The 22,059-nt window shown below is 39.4% G+C and overlaps 1 protein-coding gene across 1 annotated transcript in view; it reads left to right on the top strand.

The window, feature by feature from the left end:
- Positions 1 to 994: 994 nt before the first annotated feature.
- The window catches only part of LOC139743890 (receptor-type tyrosine-protein phosphatase F-like), a 95,038-nt gene continuing 73,973 nt past the window's right edge, over positions 995 to 22,059 (top strand). The window contains exons 1-5 of the mRNA XM_071654358.1: positions 995 to 1,064; positions 3,031 to 3,315; positions 8,884 to 9,132; positions 9,664 to 9,795; positions 13,726 to 13,878. Coding sequence (XP_071510459.1) covers positions 995 to 1,064; positions 3,031 to 3,315; positions 8,884 to 9,132; positions 9,664 to 9,795; positions 13,726 to 13,878 — 889 coding nt within the window. The remainder of the gene's footprint in view (positions 1,065 to 3,030; positions 3,316 to 8,883; positions 9,133 to 9,663; positions 9,796 to 13,725; positions 13,879 to 22,059) is intronic.

Genomic DNA, 22,059 nt, shown 5'->3' with positions numbered 1-22,059 from the left:
TTGATCAAGAAAAAGAAAATATATAGTCGACGCTACCAAATACAATACAAATACACTACATAATAAGAATGGCGCTGGACAATAAGGAAAGGTAGATGCCATTTATACATCCTGGTAAGGGTCGGTAAAAGCAGAATGGATTGTTGCTGCTCGGTTGTATGTCAGCTCAAACCAAACGTGAAACTCCTACTTTTCTGTTCGTCTGATTTCAATCTATTCATCAAAGTTAACTTGGAAAGGGTGAACAACGATGTACCAAAATAATGATGTCGGGGTTTTGTTTTGTTTTGTTTTTTGTTTTGTTTGTAATGGTGCATCAAAATCAAACTGCAGCTTAACTAACTGATAATGCCCCTTGGTTGTTAGCGCATACATGCGGTCAACTACGAGGAAATAAAACGGTCAGTTTGTAATTTCAGACTATGATTTAATGATATGATAATAACATGCAGAAGGAAGTGATAAACACGTAAAAAAACTCCAATATGATTTTTTTTTTCTTTTTGTCTCCTTCCCCTGAAGTGAGGAAATAACAACAAAGGAATAGTCGGGGTGTGAATAGTAGTGCGCTAATACGGTGTTCCGATTTTAAATGTTTAGGCTCTATGTTGACAATAAACGCATCCAAGCTTCCAACTATGAAAGAAGGTTAATTTACTCTTATGACGGTGTGCCCTTTGAACGGGCAACTCGGAATTTGTAACATCATGACTGTGGCTCTTATCCAGTTACCCAAAGACAGACTGATTTGCTACAAGAGAATGTTATAGGCCTACTAACCGGTGAACCAGGAAATTAAAGTTGAGAAAAATATTGTTCCTGGCCTAGAGTTCCAAGAGACAACACACATGTATGCGAGTTATGGGAATGACAAGAAAGACGATCATTTTCATATGCGCGTGATCCTATTCTTTCGGCTGCATGGGGTAATTCTTGCTGTGGAGAAATTACAGTATTCCGGGCAGAGCATAGATCCACTGAATGGGTCACAAGAATGGAACTACGATCCCGAATGTTAGCACTTCGATGTGCAATCATCATCGGCATGAACGTGGCAGTTTGCGGTAAGTTTTGTGATGTGAAGTTGGCACGGTGCGCCGGGGGCTATAGCGTATAATATAAAATTGTCATGTTGACATGTTCTATTCAGATGGATTGCAACTAGAGGCAACAAGTGGCAAAATGACACAAAAAGAGCAAAACAAAACGGATGAAGCAAAGGTAAATGAAATACAACTTGGCTATGTTCAATATTTGGCGTATTGGATATACAATTTATTCGTAGTATAAAGATAACTGAGTGATAGAGCTGCTCATGTTTCTGTCAACCTATACAAAGAAAATTAATGCTGGTCTAGAGTCATGATGGATTTGTGACCAACGAAGGCGAACACTCACATCCACTGGATACGGTAATATAGTGTAGTAAATATAACAAGAATTGAGAAGATTTGCTATCAGATTCAGTGTGTTGTCAGTGAATATTCAATCTTGCAGATATCAATAATTAGAATGAGTCTCCTGTCACTTACTCAGTGCAGAGCTACCAAGTCTCACGCATTCTGCGTGAGACTCAAGTATTTAGGGGCCGTCTCACGATCTCACGCATGGCACCCATTTTTCTCACGCATCGGGCGAAGTCTGCAACTTGGGCCTATAATAATGAGCATAGCTCAAAAGATCAAAATAATAGTTGCAATTGAAGGTATATTTTCATTTTGTCTTTCGAAATAAGTAAAAAATAGTCACTTAAGTGTGCACCTGATCGCATCATTAAGAGCTAAAAATTGAAAAAGCTCCCTACCGTGGGAGGCCACGGGGGGAACCCCTCCCACATCCTCGCTCGCGCGGACATTCGCTCGCCGAGATGCCGAGTCATGAAAATCTCACTCATAAAAATTGTTTGAACTTGGCACCCAGTGCCTGTCAGTGGTAAAAAGAAAATAGGACGAACTCTAACAAACATTCCGACAAGCTCTCCGATAAAAATCGGGTACCTTCTATGTGGATAGAATATAGCCAGGGTGGCTATTATAATGTTATCTATTCCCAAATACCAAGCCTACTTTTGTAGATATTTAAATGGCCATACATATGGCAGGGATTGAACTGAATATTAGCATTTCATTCCCTTTTTATTTGCATACCGTCAAAACCGTCTCAGATTTAACTAATCTTCATGATGTCTTATGTCCCTTGTTGTTAGAGCAGGAATTGTCCCCTTAAGTTTTGCTTTCCCGACAGTAATTTTTATCACAGTTGTCGTGACTGGTAAAATCATTCTCAGACCACTGTACAGGCTGCACAAATAAGGTATGTAGATGAATAATTTTAATGTCTTTCCTCTTTTCTCTCCTGGAAAGCAAACGTGATAATTTCCGTAATCTATATATGGTATAGAGAAAAAAAAAAACTCAGAGATCTTTGTAAGTAGGAAATGATGGGCATCATGCTCTATTTTTGTAAATATGCCCTTCCCTTCCGTCATTCCTCTACTTATTGGGAAAAAAAAGACAACTGACTAAGTAACTTTACATCTTACGAAGGGACTCCAAACATTTTTGATTTTTCCTACAATAATCTTCCACCATTCTTGCCTATCACATCCATATACTTCCAAAATTATTATTTTTTGTTATAAGCCCACCCATATATTCTAATGTATTTCCTTATATTTCTGTTTCCCCGTCTTTTTCCCATTCTCTAATTCAGCAAATCTAGGGAATGCAGAAAAAATAAACATGCAAAAGTGGCTTTTTGGGAAACTTGGTCAAGTTGTTTTAGAATAATATCAGTTTTGATATCGCGGGTCTTAGAGAGTACATTGTATGGGTGAAGTTACGAATTTGAAAATTCACAAATTTGGAGTCCATAATCAGACTTTCTTCAAACTTCTATGATGTGTTTTATGAATGTTTCAGTGTTCACTAATATCACGTGTTTATCTATAGGAAACCGTCAGTGGAACAAGAAGCTCAATTCGTTTTCCATTGTTTCTCTCGTGGACTTCCATTTATTTCACATTTACAGGAAACATCCTGGACATGACCTGTGTTAATTTCAACCCAATCTACGATCCCAGTCAGCCCGCTTCATTTGCAGCTATTGTGAGCGGTGCTGATTCGACAAGCACATTGACCTTTCAGAAGTCAATAGACTTGACCACGGGGTCAGATGTGACAAGCTGGTGTTCTATCGATGATGATGTCTCCTCGTGTCAGTTACCATCTGGCTCAAATATAGACAGCTACCTCACCTCTTCGGCAAAGGTCACCTTACCTGCTGATACTGGAGACACCTTCGGGGCTTACTCATGTCAAGCTGAACGGTACAATTGGACAACAAGCGCTACGACTCTGTTTATACGTTCTGACGGTAAAATAGTCTATCCCTTTGTACTAACGATAGTCAGTTTTACCTTTATCGTCGGCGGGAACGGAAGGGAAAAATGCCCGGGAGCAACTAAACATCTTTGACTTTCAAATTCAGAATGAGTACTTATGCCCTTCAAGCTGCAGTCTACATAAAGTCCTTAAAATCATCGTAGATACCGCCGTTGGGATTAATACAGGGCTATATTTTTGTTGTTGTTATTATAGTGCATGTGACTATAGACCTGAAGCAGACCGACTTGGACAACAGAAAAGACAATTTTGAAAGCGGTTCGTATGCTCAGTTGAAAAAGTATCGCCTGTTTACGAAAACATGTAATTAAGCATAATCCTGCACGTTAGTCGTGCGATGTTCCCATCTATTTAAGTTCCTGTGTTCACAGATGTAACCTCAATGCCATAGCGTTTATCAGTGCTTTACTTACATGATTCTTTCGATTATTATCATACTTGCTTTGCGTGTGACGAACATCCTGGCCGTGACATTGCTACACTTTTTCATTCACAACTTAGGTACTATAGGCCCATAGTAAATGAATAACGTGCATGTTAACCAGTCAGGTGAAAAGGGACAAAACGAAACAAAATGAGAAGTTAAATCTAATTAAAGTCTTTCATGTTTAGTATACTGTTGATAGGTACAAGTCTCTCCTGATAGTGCCTCAGTCTTTATCATATTGAATGATAGAGCAGATATAATCAAATTGTAGGTTAAGGCGTACACGTGACTATTTTTTTTTCGCCTACAATGAAACACATAATTTTGCTTATGACTGGTCATTAGAAAAGTGTAATGACCGACCATCAGCACTTTCACGTCATAGTGACCGGGCGAGATTTCACGTTTTATTTAGGCCCTATTTGCTATGAGGATGAATTATCAAACTAAAGGATTTATTTCATCATTTTATAAAACAATCAATACACATGACTTTGTTCGCACATTATATAACCACCCACTCACGGTATTTTCGATACAGTCCAAACTTCCTCTTCCAAAGGTATACATGTACCTACGTGGGTAATTATTACTGATGACCTTATTGATGTATTATAAATTTTGTATAATGATAGGTCTTATATTGTAAAGACATTGTTTTTGATACCAAGTCGGAGGAATAGGCCACGAAAAGATAACAAAAGTTACAAAGGCAAAAATTATTTCGAAGCACACTCTTATAGGTCTCAAGTCTATTAGGCCGTAAGGTCACGACTGTCTTTCCTATGTAAGGTGAATAGCTTGGAAGATATCCACATTAATGTGCCCGTATATCTCGCATCTCTCTAGGGGAGAAATGACAAGACAAACAGTATGTTCCCTCTGTCTTGACCACTCCCTTTAAAATGTTAATATCATCACCATGGCAGAACCATCTACCCCCTCCGCTACTTATTACAGTAATTCGTAGATTTCATTATTTTCTCTTTGTCTTCATGCCATGTATAAGCTGATAAAAGCATGCAGTCACAAGAAAAAATGGTAGTTCCTCCTAAACCAAGGCTATAAAAAAAATATATCACAACCGTGTGAAACAGCCTTTCTGTAGTCATCTCATTATGATAATGTAGTACAAGCATTGGAAGAGTTCTTTAACATCGTCTCCGTATCAAAATACGCTCAATTTTACAGTTAAACATAATACATGTAGATTATGATGGACCCTCGAAACAATAACACTCATTTACTGTAACAAGACTGCAACTTTAATGTTTACCACTAAATCTCATGACATCACATGTTTTTCTTTCCTTGGGTATCTTGTAACTATTTTTAGTTTAATGCATTGCGATGTTCTAAACCTAATGACAAGGAGACGATGATCTGATAGCGAAACGAACAAACGTGTGAGGCAAAGTCATACTTATTCATAAATGATCACTTTAAAAGCTTATAGCTGGGTAGAATGATGCAACTTTTAATGGTTGGTTTGTGTACTGAGTACCATGCAGGACGTTGTTGAGAGTTGTTGCAATTCTCGCTATCGCCAATGACGTAAAAAGTACCCGGATGTGGATTTTTCGTCAAGATTTAGTGCACTTGGTAGCAAGGGCACTTCCGGCGCGGAGCATAATTTGCACAACGCTAGCGTGCGCGTACGTGTACCTTACCTATAGCGCCGCGCCGACCACGGTAGTACAGTAGGCGGCTGTACCGCCCGAGCCAGCGAGTGGCCAGGCCTGTCATACTCGTACACTGTAGTCGAGTCCCCGCCGGCGGCCGGCCTTGCATTAGCATGCACCACTGCACGCAGCGCATAAGCTAACACATACCGGTACAGCGTGCTGCTTGATCATGCGATCGATGTGCACATCACAGATCAGTCATCTCTGCATACGCTGAAAATATGCTGGAAAATATTCACCCACCTGGATATCGTCATAGAATGCCCATCTTTTTTTTAATTTGTTCTCTCTCGAAATGTCGCGAACACAATCGGGAACGAACAGTGATCTCGTACTTATCCTGTCTCCGAAGCAACTTCTCCTAAGTAAGTACAGTACATGTACGTACAATGTACGTAGGCACTAGGCCTACTACCTAGTGCTATGCTACTACCACTACTAGTAAGTCTAGTCGCGCGTGCACGTACTGCGCTGTGGAGTCACCCGCAAACTTCACCCACGCGGCCACGTCACGTCTCCCATGCCAGTAAGGGTCCTATTTCTGCAGATTTTTTTTCATTTAATGTCGTGCGAACAACACATGGCAGCTTCGCAGCAACAACCAATAGTCGTATTAACAGCAATTTCTTAAGAATGGAGAAATTTCAAATCATATTAAAGCTGTAATTCAAGTCGAGAAAACCGGAAGTACACGTAGAATACAGTCGGTTGTGTGTGTAAATAGCATTAGTCACGTATCACGCGCGTACGAACGGAAGTGATTTTGCTACCGGACTATCCCATAATGCACCGTAAATGACGCTTAAATCAACATCCGGGTACTTTTTACGTCATTGGCGATAGCGAGAATTATTTCAGCTATTGTGCAAACAACCTGGAGCATCATTTCTGTGCTTGTCATAATCACATTATACACTCTAAAAAATCCGGGCCAGAACTGACCCGAAACTGGGTCCGTTGGGGTTACACACCGTTCCAGGTAAAAATGACTTGGAATTTGGTCATGAAGACCCGGAATGGGGTCACCCTGACTCATGACTCTGGATGGGGTCATATCTGACCCCATTCCTTGTCATTTCTAACCCGGAACGGTGTGTGACCCCAACGGACCAGTTCCGGGTCAGTTCTGACCCGGATTTTTTTTTAGAGTGTACGTATTGACAAAGCATCTTCGTGGAATGAGCTCCCTCCCTCTCTCTCTCTCTCTCTCTCTCTGGGCCCGAGGACGTTGTATTAGAGGTTCGCAAAATTGTCAGCTGATATTTGCTGTGTATAGTGTGGCGGAAGCCATGCGTTATCCCTATCAAGTTTTCAGTATTTATGGTGTGTGTGTATGTGTGTGTGTGTGTGTGTGTGTGTGTGCGTGTGTGTGAGAGAGAGAGAGACAGACAGACAGACAGACAGAGTGGGGAGGGGGGGTAGGCAGAAAATGCAATTCTTGCAAGTTTTAATATAATTTATGAACATTTCAATGCGGGGGAAGGCGGCTGGTCCTCCGCGTGAATGTGACAATGATAATATTTATTCATTATCGTGTTATTATGATATTAATGCAAGAAACAAAAGACATCATGTCTAAAGTACCGAATGAGCACGTGAAAATTTATATCAGAGTATAATTTAATCAGGTTTTTCATTTTCATTGAGTAAAAGGAGTGTAATTCCTTCGAAATGATACATCCTATAGTTAATCATTTAAGAATTCAGTCGATAGTGCCTATAATCCCTTTTTATTATCCGTCGGACACACACATAAACGTCTTCCGAAGATAGTGTAATCACACATTGATAAGATCTAAAGACTTTTTTTTACATGCATTACATGTGTCCATACAACTCCTACGCTGCTTTGTTACACAGTTTACACAAAACAAACATTATCAATAATTGATTATTACAGTTACAGATAGACAGTGCCTTGTCATGCATTCCTGTACATTAAAGGGATGGTACAGTATTGGTGGAGATGAGAATTGGGCTTTTAACTTTTTGTGAGATACCAAGAAAACACCTATGAAATAGTACAGAGTATACCATTCTTAGAGGAATTCAAAGTTTATTTGATGAAAATCGGGTTTGGAATGACTGAAACATCCAAAAACAAAGTAAAACAAAGCGATCGTAAAAAAGTGTGGGTCCCACACTTTATTAGAATCGCTCTGTTTTGGATATCTCTGCCATTTCAAAACCAATTTTCATCAAATAAGCATTGCATTCCTCATGGAATTACATGCTCTTTCATAATATTTCATAAGAGATTTCTCATTATCTCACCTAAAAATGTTAGAAACCTGAAATTAGGTCTCAACCAAAATTATACAATCCCTTTAATAATTGAATTGAAATAAGAATATAATTATAATGATATTCAACGATTTCTATACATCCAATTTTAAGACTGGTTCATGAAATATGCGGATTCATCTATGGGGTTCCGCCAGAAAGGAAATTTGAAAACAGGAAAAAATGCACCTTGTTTACTTGTATTGGTGACTTTAAGACAATATAGGGAGTTGGGTCGACTTATCCCACCTCCTCGGTACGACCAATGAAGTTAAGCGTTGTTTAACATGCATGACTGAGTAGCCGGTTCACCACAAGTAATCATTACAACGCAGGTTCCTTCATACTTAAAAAATATAGAACGCCAGAATGATGACTAAGTGTCCGGGTTTGTTTTGTTTATCGGATTCATTTACAAATCTGCAGCAGTTAATTAAACAGCGTAAATTATAATGATTGTATTAAAATAAAACTGATATAGACGCGGTCACACTCCAAAGTTCATAGCGCCATGACTCACATTATAGCCTATAAATGGGCTATCACCACGTCTCATACAGCGCTGATTTATTATGTTATGGATATGCATTTTTTCTTTTGTTACCATTTTCTATAATAACAAAACAAAAATCAACATTTCTGTATTTCCTGCTCCAAAAATATAAACATATATATCAATAAAAGACAGACATTGAATCCAAATAGAAGGAATTAGTGTAATGTTCATGAACAACAAGTAATGCCAATGTTTATATCAAGCCAAGGCGAAATTTTGACCCATTGACTTTATTTTTAAGCATCACCATAGATAATGGAGATAATGATCGATGTAATCATATTTCGCACATTTTAACAGAATCATGAGGAAACTTAGAACTGAGACACTTTCTGTTCTTATCATGATTGAGCACGATTAAATCAATGTATTTCTTCCATCCTTTTCTCTCTTTTTTTTTATAGTTTAGAGTCCTGTCCGTGTCATAATTTGCCTGTACATGAAATTGAGAGAATGTTTTTGTATCTCAGCCCTGAAGTGTAAGATTTGATAGCTTAATTATGTGTCCTCTTGTTCATTAATGTACAGCCAATTTCAGACCCAATAAATTGACGGTAACTGCCAGCATTGATGAAGAAGTACGTCTCGTCATGAACACAATGGGAACTGGTTCAGGCTTACCCGTCTGGATGCTCAACGGTCAGAGTGATCTTTCCGCTTCCGTGCAGGGTAATGAGTTGTACATCAGCAAGGCAAGCGAATCCATGGCTGGTGTATATCAATGCTACTACGGCAATGCGAAAGAACAAGGAGGAATCGTCAGACTGATAGTTCGAGGTATTAAAATAGGCCGACAGCATATAGAGAGAAACTGCTCACTGTCACAAAAACAGCGACCCATGACCTTGCTAAATATCATCTTTTACTTAAACACTGCTTTTCGAATCAAAATTATTTATATTCTCCCACTGACATTGGATAATTGCGTTCGTTTTAAAGGTAGTTAGAGTTGTATGTTCCTTCTAGACAAAGGTTCACTGGCATCTCCTGTCACATTGTAACTGATACCAGTAAAGTGCAATTTCCACTTGATTATTTCCCGTGTTTACACTACAACGATTGGAGTGTTTCTATGGTTTCTAATTGTTATTTAATTTTCCTTTTCATATCTTCAAAGCTGCAATACGAAAACATTTTAAAGCGCTGTATCGGACTTCACAGGAAAAGCACACAACGGCCTACTTGGAAGGAATTCTTAATTGTAATTCATTTCTTATAAATGGAAATATAGCTGAAAATTACATTGTCTTAAAAAGGGATGGGTGATACCCTCCTTAGCACTAATCATCTTTCAAATTTTAAAACCAGGTTGCTTAGATAACCTCTGGGGGCCAAATTGTAAGTTTACCTGTCCGACATGCTACAATGGAGGAATCTGCGACGACATTAAGGGGCGTTGTGTTTGTCCGCCTGGATTTATGGGCGATCATTGTGAAATGGGTGAGTTTATTTTGAATGTCTTTGTGTATTTTAGGAGCGCATCTTTGCAGTGCTAGCCACGGGCCGCTATAACTTTGTTATAGTTAATATAGTGTATTTTAAACACTTATTTTTCTAGCTATAGGATGGTCTAAGCCAGGACCGTTTATAGTCGCGTTAATCTGCACAAACAATCAGAATTCCATCTTACGACTACAACTGTAACTTTGTTACTGTTCCACATACCAATACCCTGCACGGTCCATGGAGAATCAGGCCTGTGTTTCCTAAAAAAACCCACAAAAACATGCAAATTAGATGTTGTCCAAATATAAACAGTACGGATCAGAAGGTTGTATACTTTCCGCGAACCTCTCACTGAGTGTGATATTACGTGCCCCAATGCATTTACAAAATCATGAATTATTCGTTTATATAACACCTTGTCCATATCACACTAATAATTTCCTATGACCGGCAACTCAGGAAGGCCCAAAAATGAATGTATCAATTAGGCCAAGAATAACCATCCAGCGTATTCAAATGCTCGCCATGATTCGACCACACATGAATCTATTTGCTTTTGTTTGAAACTCTGCAGGGTCTATACCAAATCTACATTAGATCGAGAACGTTGATAGGCCGATATGAAATGTTAGTAGATCTATGTAATTGATGTAATACCAATCAGATCGATCTCTCACGTTAGAGATTAGGGCCCGAATTCACGAAGGTGGTCATGGTGGTACAATTGAAACCATGGTTCAAACCATGGACATGATTATGGAGCGTCAAGTGTCGCATGGCCCATTTCGTTACGAAATCAGTTACATTTCGTCAACGAATTTAATGTTCATTTCGAAATGTCATTTCGTTACGAAATGACTGATTTCGTAACGAAATAAGCCATGCAACACTTGGGGCTCCATGGTTCAAACCATGATTTCAATTGTACCACCTTCGTGAATTCGGACCTATAGGTCTAGACTATGTCTTCTTCCGACAATGATTTTGTATAAAAACACAGACAAATCAAATTACGGTTTCTCAACCTGAAGTGAAGGCTTAAATTGAGATCACTGTGCTCCATGTAGCAGATCCACAGCCGCAATACGTAATAGTGTACATGCGTACATACAAGTACTTAACACAGAGAAATTTAGATATCGATCACACAATCACGATTGCATGCAGATCGTGGATTCCCAAATGTACTATATCACGCTAGATAGTAAGCACCGCATTCAGCTGCTCGTAGATAGCTAGTAAAACTACACCCTTTTCGTGCTCTGCACAATCATATTGCAAGAAACTTTATTTGAGGTATATATTATATATTATAAAATGGGTTCAAGAATGTAGCCAATAGGAAGCGCTGGAATGAGTCACGTGGGCGTTGTTTATTTTAGTCCCATTGCACTTGCGTGTTATCCTATGGTAAATTGCCGATCGTCTGTGCGCGCGGCTCCTTTGAATTGCATGCAATGCTTATATGTAAAGGTTGATATCGCGATATCGATTGCCAGCGAAACGAACGAAAAAATGGCTGCCTCCAGCTCGGATCCGCTGCAGGCGCAGTTTGAACTGTAGAATGACGAGGAATTGGATGAATTAATCAATGGAACTGATTCGGCGAGCACGAAGCGATCTCTGAAATTCGGATGGCAAAGATTTGAGGCCTTTGTGAAATTTACCAAGACTTCATTGACGGATATTTCCCGTGAAAATTTGGATCAGCTACTGTCAGCAAAACGTAGTACAGTTGTATTCAGACAATCAGGTATGCAGCAACAGTTACAGTACAGCACAGTACAGTGTTACTGTTAGATCTACTGTTAGTAGTTAGCCTAAGGTTGATATCGCGATATCGATTGCCAGCGAAACGAACGAAAAAATGGCTGCCTCCAGCTCGGATCCGCTGCAGGCGCAGTTTGAACTGTAGAATGACGAGGAATTGGATGAATTAATCAATGGAACTGATTCGGCGAGCACGAAGCGATCTCTGAAATTCGGATGGCAAAGATTTGAGGCCTTTGTGAAATTTACCAAGACTTCATTGACGGATATTTCCCGTGAAAATTTGGATCAGCTACTGTCAGCAAAACGTAGTACAGTTGTATTCAGACAATCAGGTATGCAGCAACAGTTACAGTACAGTACAGTACAGTACAGTGTTACTGTTAGATCTACTGTTAGTAGTATTCAGACAATCAGGTATGCAGTACAGTACAGTACAGTGTTAGATCTACTGTTACAGGTGAAGAACATAATCATAGACCCATTTTATAAAACAAATGATCCACAGGATTATTTCGTGGCGTTAGTGTGCGCCTTGTGCATGTTGCATTATCAATACTCTCGAGTGCGCCGCACCTTCACTAACGCACTCTATCCTGTGCATCATTTGTATAAGATACACAATGTGCCTACGCCTCCGTTGCGTGGCATGGCTGCAGCGTATTTATGCGCAGTGTGTATGAAGCGCTAGCACGCTCGTAGCAATACACATATTACATGTGTGTACTGCAAGTTTTGTCGTCGTATTAGTACAAGTGTCAGTACAACCCAACGGAAACGCTAGACGACGACTGTACATACGCCATGACTGCAGTAGTGCAAAATAGTTATATTTACCGTGTATTATAACAAAATTTATGCACGTCACGTGGTATCAATCTGGCCAGTCACAAATGTTGCTATTGATGGCACAATTTCTTATATAAAATTATATACATGGGCAGACAGATCGAGCGGGAGGATACACAAAATGATCCATCAGCAAGGAGTGATGGGCAATAGACTGATGTTTTTTAGTCTGGAGACAAGATTAGAGCTTTATGCATTTCAATCCATATAATTAGAATGTTCTGTATACTACTAACAACAAAAAAACTGGTGTATTATAATGGGCTTACTCAAAGTGCTTTGAGACAAGTAAGTGCCTTCATTTTCACATTCCCGCCTATTCCCTGCACGTCAGAAGTTACCTGTCACTCAGTTTTTACTTTTGTGTAGAATGAGAAAATTTGCCCCTTGTTTAGTAATACTCATACACGAAAACATAAAATGTTATCTTTATTCACTGTGTGCATGACATTCACTTCTAGTTCGTTTCCTCCATCAAGCCCCGAGTCCAACTCAATTCTTTTTAATTCAATTCAATTTCATTTCATTTGTTTTCCATCCAAAAAATGAAAAAAATACAGGCCACGCATTTCACAATCACATTGTTTAATCAAATTGAAAGAAACATTGAAAAAAAGGCAATGTTGGTCCTAGTGTGTGGATGTAGGCCCTACAACTAAGTAGAATAACTCAAGACACTAATGCATGCTTTAAAACGTTGACAGAGGTCTAAGACCAAGACCAAGACCAAGTAAGCTGGAAAATAAATGGTCCACTAAAAACAAGACTAGCAATACGTGGTATACTAAAAACGTAATCAGTCAAAAAACATCATCATTATAAACAGTGATTCAGACTACTCTAGCAATGTCACAACCTGCAGACGCTTTTTTTTTCTGAGCTGAGTGTTCCACCAAAAGAATGGTGAAAAAGTAAATACATGCACATGGGTATGCACTCAGAAATAAAACATAAAAACCAACAGATAAATGCATACACAAAAGACGCGACATCGTTTATATCACAGGAAGACAGTACAATGACACTACGAAACTAAGTACAAGATGAGGAAAGAAAGATGATAAAGGAAAAGAAGCAGATAAGAATGTGGAAAGGTCTGCATATTAGAACACGCCACTCCATCGTCAGGACAGGTGCTGTTGTTGCATTTAACGATACATAAAACAATACAAATTTCGTTCACACGATAGCAATTTTGGTATGTGTGTTTCTGTGTGTGTGTGTGTGTGTGTGTGTTTGCATGTGTGATGATGCCTGTGTTTTTAATGTCCTTGCTAATGACGGCATTTGATTATTTCATGACAGCATGCAGATCCGGTCATGTGGGAAAAAAATGCGAAGTTTCTTGCACGGATATTAACCCCCAAAGCAACGACTGCCAATGGGCGCTATTCTGCCTTCCAGACCCGTACGGATGCTCATGCGCAGCCGGCTGGTCAGGACTCCACTGCAGTACAGGTAATCAAATAATATATCCACCAGATTGTTGCTGTTGTTGTTGCTGTTGTTGTTGTTGCCGTCGTCGTCGTCGTTGTCGTCATCGTCATCGTCGTCGTTAAGAGCATTAATTCTCAGCAAACAGAAAAAAAAATAGATATTAACAATGTGGCTTCGAAACCTCGGTACCGTTGTGAGAATATTACAATGGAACCTCTTGGTTCGAGGCCCTTGGTACAACCAAACTGAACATCGAAACATTTGAATATCAAAATTTCGTGTAGTTTGTGAGGGCCACTTCGACTATATTGCATTAGAGGAAGACCGCAAATAATTGCATTATTCCATATCTTAAAAGATCCTACAAGCTGAAGTCTAGCACAGAAACTATGAAAAAATACCAATACTTTAAAGGGATGCCATAGTATTGGTTGAGATGAGAATTCAGCTTTTAACTTTTTGCGAGATGCTTAGAAACCACTTCATGAAATGTTAAGGGCACAAAATATTACGAGGAATTCAACATTATTTTTTTTTCCTTTTGAAAAACGGTTTTGAAATGACTGATATATCAAAGAACAGAGTAAAACAAAATGATCCTAATACAAGGTTGGTCCCTCCTTTTATTGGGATCGCTTTGTTTTTGAGATCGCAGGTATTTCAAAGCTAATTTTCATCAAGTAAACGTTGCATTCCTCTTAGAGTTATTATGCTCTTTCATTTAACATTAAAGGCTTCTCATTTCATAAAAATCATCATTAAAAAAAATTGGAAGCTCCATCTCAACCCAAACTGTACCATCCGTGTAAAGCTTGGTCACAACGGACTGCTTCGAACGCCGTCAGAACGATATGTAAAACTATTCCGCAAGATTTCAGAAGACCATTACTCACGTGACCCTGCATCACAAAATAAACAAAATTCACACCTCTTGAAAGGTGAAATGGGTCAACCGAGTCAATTTTGAGTTTTTCATATTTTCTGAAAGATCTATTCTTCTTCTACATCATTTTTTTTTTAGTTTGGGATCAATTGGATGGGAAAGTGGGTTTTCAGCAGTTTTTCTGCAAACACTTTCTATGGTAGAGTAGTGTGATCAGGTCTTTTTTTTTCATAACTAGAGGCCCCTTTCATTTTTTGAAAATCCTTCCACCCTCTTTACTTTCAACTCTGATAAATTTTGAGAAGATAATGCTACTGCTTTGAAAGTTGACATATATCATGTTCAGAATGTGGTTTTAGAGCATGCCTCATTTCAGCTTAATCTGATAATCCCTGTGTTGTTGTTGCTACAATCGTTTACTTCATGTGTTTATCCCATCATTGCCAGGTAGCACGGCTTTAGGAAAGATTAAGCACTTGAATAGACCCTGTACTTTAGAGTCTCTTTTCTCCGTTCACACTTTCTCGAGTGTGTGCTTTCTTTCCAATATCAAAAAGGTTAGAAGAATCCATTTGAATTGAGTTATACATCAGTTTAAAGCTTAGAGTCTGCTTCTTTAGAATGTGCCCTAAAAATCCATGTCTGGCAATTGCATGCAGTGGCGTATCTAGGGGGGGCAAGGGGGGCACGTGCCCCGGGCGCCACTCCTTGGGGGCGCAAAAAAAAAAAGAAGAAGAAGAAAAAGAAGAAGAAAAAAAAGAAAAAAAGGAAGAAAAAAGGGGGAAAAAAGAAAAAAAAGAAGAAGAAGAAGAAGAAGAAGAAACCACTCACCGGAAGGGGGGGGGGGGGCAGAAAACCAAATCAAAAAAAGATAAAAACAAAACATAATGATGACTCGGACAAAATGACAATGTTTATTGTGTTCACACAAGAATTCCATGTTATGTAAGCTGAAATACAACAATTTTCGGCTCGCTCGCTGCGCTCGCTCTCTAAATTTTACATAGAAGAAGGTGAGAACAAAATGTGATGATGGCGCGGACAAAATGACAATGTCTATTGTGTTCACACAATATATGTCATTTTATGTTTAGCAGGCAAAATGTTTCACGGAGCAGCGGCTGCAATTTCTTTCGTTCTGAAGCGATCGCCAATTGGATCAAAAGAAGGCGCCAACGGTTTCGAAAATACGGGGAGGGGGGAGGCGCCAAAAAAATCAAACAAGATAAGAACAAAACGTAATGATGACGTGGAAATATACAAATTTCGGCTCAATCGCTCGTACTAATTTAGAGTATTTCTTCAAGTCCTCAGTTTGTTGGCAAAAATCGTTATCTATAAGGCCGTCACTATATCTTGATTAGAATTGTAAGATTTGATAAGCAAAAAATGACAAGAGTTCCATGTTTTGTAAGCTGAAATACAAAAATTTTCGGCTCGCTCGCTGCGCTCGCTCGCCAAAATTTATCAAAACAAAAAGGAGATAAAAACAAAACGTGATGATGACGCGGAAATATACAAATTTCGGCTCACTCGCTCGTACTAATTTAGAGTATTTTTTCAAGTCTTCAGTTTGTTGGTAAAAAACGTTATCTATAAGGCCGTCACTATATCTTGATTAGAATTGTAAGACTTGATAAGCAAAAACTGACAAGAGTTCCATGTTTTGTAAGCTGAAATACAAAAGTTTTCGGCTCGCTCGCTGCGCTCGCTCGCCAAAATTTATCAAAACAAAAAGGAGATAAGAACAAAACGTGATGATGACGCGGAAATGTACAAATTTCGGCTCACTCGCGCGTACATGGGGGCATTTCATGAAGCAATTTGTCAGATATGTCGTCTGACAAACTGTTAAAAGCTACTGAAATCCTTGCTTCTGATTGGCTGAAAGCAAATTTTGTCCGACAAGTTGTCGGACAAAATGCTTCATGAAATGCCCCCCTGATTTAGAATATCTTTTAAAGTACTCAGTTTCTTGGTATAGATAAATCGTTATCTATAAGGCCGTCACTATCTTGATTAGGTATTGTAAGATTTGATAAGCAAAAAATGACAAGAATTCCATGTTTTGTCAGCTGAAATACAAAGATTTTCGGCTCGCTCGCTGCGCTCGCTCGCCAAAATTTATCAAAATTCATTACATTTAAATCACCCTCAAAAGACCCCTTTTAAGGGCTTGAAAAGCATATCATGTGGACTTTGCTTAAAGTCCCTATACCGGGATCGGGTTGGGGTTGAACACTATTCTTTTTCAGAAATTAGGGGCGCAATTTGCGCGCTTGCCCCGGGCGCCGTTTTCCCTAGATACGCCACTGATTGCATGTTAGTTTCGTGGTGCAGGGTCACATATGTGACCGTGCATCACAAAACGAACAAAAAGTCGCACTCATTGATTTCGCGTGAGGACTGAAAACAGGTGAAATGGGTCGACCTAGCTGACCTTGACTTTTTTATATTTTCTGAAAGAGCACTATGCTAAAATTTGGGATCATAAAACGGATGGGAAAGTATGTTTTTAAGCAGTTTATCTCGAACATTTTTTTTTTGGCAGAATAGTTTGATTAGGAGCGTCTTTAGAGTCCCCTTTTCATTTCTTAAAAACCTTGTACACACTCTTCACTTTCAACTCTAACTTTTGAAAGGATGATGCTACTGCTTTGAAAGTGAGATTGATTATGGACAGAATGTATTAATAGGGAATGCTGATAATCCCTTCATTATTGTTACTCAAGTGGTTTACATCCTGTGTTTTGTCCCATTCATCGCACAGTGAGCACGGCTTGGTAAAGATTAACCGCTTGAATAGACACTGTACTTCAGAGCCTCTTTTCTCAGTTCACACTTTTCCTGAGTGTGTGCTTTCTTTCCAATATTTAGATAGGTTAAGAGTATCCATTTGATTTATAGTTATACATCATTTTAAAGCTTAACGTCTGATCTTTCAGAACATGCTCTTAACTAAAATTTGATGTCTGGCGACTTTCTGTTCGTTTTGTGATGCAGGGTCACATAATTATACGAAACCAGCACTATCGTTTGCCTTTCTTAAACGGATTCTAAGTTCGCAGCCTTGTTGATGGTTTTATCTAAGATTTTGTTTTTCCTCATCATACAAACCCTTTTTATTATTAAGGCGACAATATGAAAGTCGTGAGAACAATGTAAGATTTTTTTTTCTGTAGATTTCGTAGGGTCGTAAGAACATTCTAGAAGTCTCAAGGCCGTGTCACCCCTTTTCCGGGCAAACTACGCGGGCTTGCTGCGAGAAGGTTTTTCAGCACGCAGGAGAATATTCCGCGTGCGGACAAGAATGTTTGTGAGTTTAGCACTTGTTTCTTACCTGCTAGACGCGTACTACTTACTAGTACCTTGTACGTACGTGTATTCCATGTGACCTGCGTGAGAGCTTTGGAACCGATCCGTTTTACAAGCGACTTACGATACTGAGAAGTGCCTGCGTTGTAGTTGCCTGCGAGGTTCTTCCGGTAAGGGTCTCCTACTAGTGTTCTGCGTGTACCTCTGGGAGCGATCGAACCCCCACGACTCACTCGGAACAAGTTTTGAGCGTGCTCAAGGTATGGCATACCGTATCGGGGGAAGATTTGAGGGTTGACTTGTGGGGAAACAAATTTGCTACCCGGAGCTCCACACCTGACAATACATAGCGCGTATCTCGCCCGTAGTTGCCCGGAGGTGCGCACGCAAGTCCAATTTAACCACAGCCAAGTTTTTAGCATGACCTAATTTTTTTTTTCCGGGTGAGTCGCGGGGATGTCCGGAGAGGTCCACGCAGAACGCCAGTAGGGAGCCCTTAGTCGCAGCACCTCGCAGGCAACTCCCACGCAGGTACTTCGCAGTCTCCGTACATGCATTCTGTGGGAATTCTGAGGAATTCTTCAGAGGAATTCTTCCACTGAGTTGTCAGCCCCACGCGCCTGGCACCCATGTCACACAGTATACGCGGGTTCCCACTTAGCCGACTTAAAGAGTTACAGTGCCGAGCTTTGGCGAGTTGTGGCGAGTTGCCTCAAAGGGACACTTGCGCTAACTCGCGTAAAGCTCTTCATGTAACTCGGGATAGCTCGCGACAACTCGCGTAACTCGTAGTCAATCTGCAAAACTCCCAGTGAACTCGTGAGTGGTTCCAAAATGTTTGAACATGTTCAAAATTTTCCCTAACTCGCAGTAACTCGTGCTAAACTCTTTTAAACTCGTAATATACTTGTACTACTCGTAACAAACTCTCAATACTCGGACGAAGCTCGCGATGAACTCTTCGTAATTCGCCACCTTCAAGTATACGCGAGTTTTGCTCGAGTTTTGAAGAGTGCGATACGAGCACTACGACCTTACTACCACTATGTGTAGGGGGAATAAGCTAATGATAAACTCGTAAGTCGCAGAGCTCGATCTACACTCGCGCCTTACTCGAGGGCAATTCCCCCTTATACCCCGTTCCCACTGCCGATCAGATCAACTCGATCAAGCGAGATCAATCCCGATCACCTATTTTTACCAGAGCAATCCCGACCACATGCTCGATCGTTCTTGAACACGATCCCTTCCCGACCGCTATTCGATCCTTTACGATCCACATCCGACCACTCTCGACATCTCCAGAATCTCTCCTCGACAACAACACAGATCTCTACTCGAATATCCCGATCTACACACAATCACTACACGATCGCTACACGGTCAATACTCGATTTCTATTAGACCTCTTAGACCAGCTCGACATGACTCGATCTGTGTAAAGCAGCGTTTACACTTTGGCGAGTTGACATGGCGAGCTATGGCGAGTTAATGGTACGTTCCCACTGCCGATCAGATCAACTCGATCAATCCCGATCAAGCTTTTTTAGCCTGGTCGGGCTCGCTCGGCATTGGTATTCGGGGTCGATCTACCTTGATCGGCATCGCTCCTGCTTCCTTCACGATAATTTTGGACATGTCCAAAATATTCGAGTAGGAAGCCCGAACACCAACAGCTCGGGTAGTGATCGAGAAGAGATCGTGTTGATCGGGAATCGGTCGTATAGAAATCTAGTGTGGTCGGGACGGATTTTTCCCCGAGCTCAGTTCCCGATCATCTCGAGTTATACTCGAATGCTACATGATTGATTTCAGGTCATCTCGATCCAGGATTCATCAGTTTCATGAATAACTCGACAGCTACACGACCGATACAGGACTGCTATCGATTGATACTCGACTAAACTCGATCATGCTTCGACCGGCACTCGATCAAATACCGAGCACTTTTTGACAGTGGTTGCAGCAGGTGCATACGTACTTTCTTAGCACTCATTTATTGTTCAGGTATTAAGAAAAAACATATGCAATCCTTGGTCACGTTAAAAAGTTAAATGTCGTCAGTTTCTTCATCCACTCCTGGCCCACTGAAGAAAAGAAAAGGGCCACGAAGAGAGGGAAAAGAGAACAAACCCTAAACAGCAGACATGACAGAATTAGACTCTCCAGACAAAAATACCAGAAATAAGAAAAGAAACACAACTGAAACTGAGAAAAAAATCGGTATTCTGGTAATATGACTGTAACGTGAAAGGAAATTTTCTAGATTATATACTTTACTTATAAACTGAGAAATGTTTCTTAAATTCTTTTGCTAGCTTGCCTGTTTCAAAGTTGAAGTTGGTTACGTTGATATAAAATCTGTTTCTTACGCTGACGTGTTAAAACAGTAGTTGTCACGTAGATTCATAAATGCTCAGTGACTTACTTTACTTTTATTTACGTAGATGTTACACTTTTTTTTATTGAGAGTTGTATGTACATTGCTTGAAGTCCACCTCGATATCGATTGGCTGGGATGAGTTGACAAAAAAAAAATAAACAACCAAGATTTTCATCATTTTTCTGCTAGTGTAAAATGTTATATTATTTTATTTTCATGATAATGTACTCTGTTCCACATATCAGCACACTTCATGAATTTAGAAATTCATATGATACATGTATTTTATGTTGCACACTCTTGGGCCTATATAATTTATCAATGAATACATAGATATTTTTCATTCACTTTTTCATTCTTTAATAATGAGAACAATAATTACAAAGATAACACGACTCATTTGGGGTGTAGAACAGTCAATTTTTTTTCAACTCTATATAATGGTGCATTTATGGGCATATAGGCCTTTGTTTCATTTTAGACCAAATTAATTTCAGCCAACCTATATGTCATGCACTTATACGAAGCGTGGCGGTGTGACATTTCTTTTTTTTTAATGAGACATCAAACTTAGATTTGCTATTCTTCACATCCAGTGAAAATATCGAATGCATATGTACGAACCTATTATAGGTATTACACATGGTGCAGACAGAGTGCTACAAAACTGTCTCTTACTTAAAAAGATATGAGCGACTGAATGAAATCGTTGCATTATTCAATAGAAAGAACATCTCAAATTTTATTTGACACAATGATAATCAATCTTCGTGCAGGTGCTTTGATCTCCATGAAAATTTGTGATTTACAAGTCTGTTACTTTCCGCACTGATATCCTACTTGACTGAGCAATAGTGAAGCCGTAAAAACTGATAACGAATGCGTCAAAAATAGCTACTGAAAACGGATAAAATAAATGAATACAAAAGAATGCATTTTCGGTACCTTTTTGAGTGGCTCACAAACAGTAATGATCAGTCTTTGTCATCGTTTTTTTTTCAGGAAATATGACTACAGAATCGAAACGCCTGCACGAGAATTGATGATTGTGGTTTCAAAATATGAAGTGTTCTTCTATCAACTATAGGTTTTCCCGGCCAATTTCGCGCTTTTGTCAGTCCAATTCCTAATTGCTGCATTCAATTTAGCAAAATATACCAAAGATGACATGTTCGGCATAGTTTAATTTTATGATCGCTTCATTCAAATTCATTTTGGAGCATTCAAATTACCTTTAGCCTCATTCTATAAGAAACACTTTTTCTATTGAAATTCGTAACACAAGCACTATTTGGTTATTCGTTCATTCAGTTTAGAATGATAGTCACGTGACCACGGACATGCTGCTCTCGTTCATTCCAATTCATTTTTGGGCAGTCAATTTAACATCTTTTGCAGTCAATTTAGCACGCATGTTTTTGCTTCTTTCTTTATTTTGTTAACATAGTTATTGTTTTCCAAGCGTCATTACATTTCATATTTTCGTACTCATTTCAGAGATTTTGGCAACATTTTTTTCTCTTTAATGTGCTTAGTGACTCTTCAATTCCGAAGATAGTGCAACATGTGCATGGCCACAACTTATCTCGCCGTTGAGCGCTTTATTCCGTGTGTCGGCCAG

Source organism: Diadema antillarum, unplaced genomic scaffold (genome assembly GCF_040938485.1).
Source record: "Diadema antillarum isolate AM-2024a unplaced genomic scaffold, OU_Dant_1.0 seq00001119_RagTag, whole genome shotgun sequence".
Taxonomy (NCBI): Eukaryota; Metazoa; Echinodermata; class Echinoidea; order Diadematoida; family Diadematidae; genus Diadema; species Diadema antillarum.
This window is presented reverse-complemented; position numbering and strand designations above follow the sequence as displayed.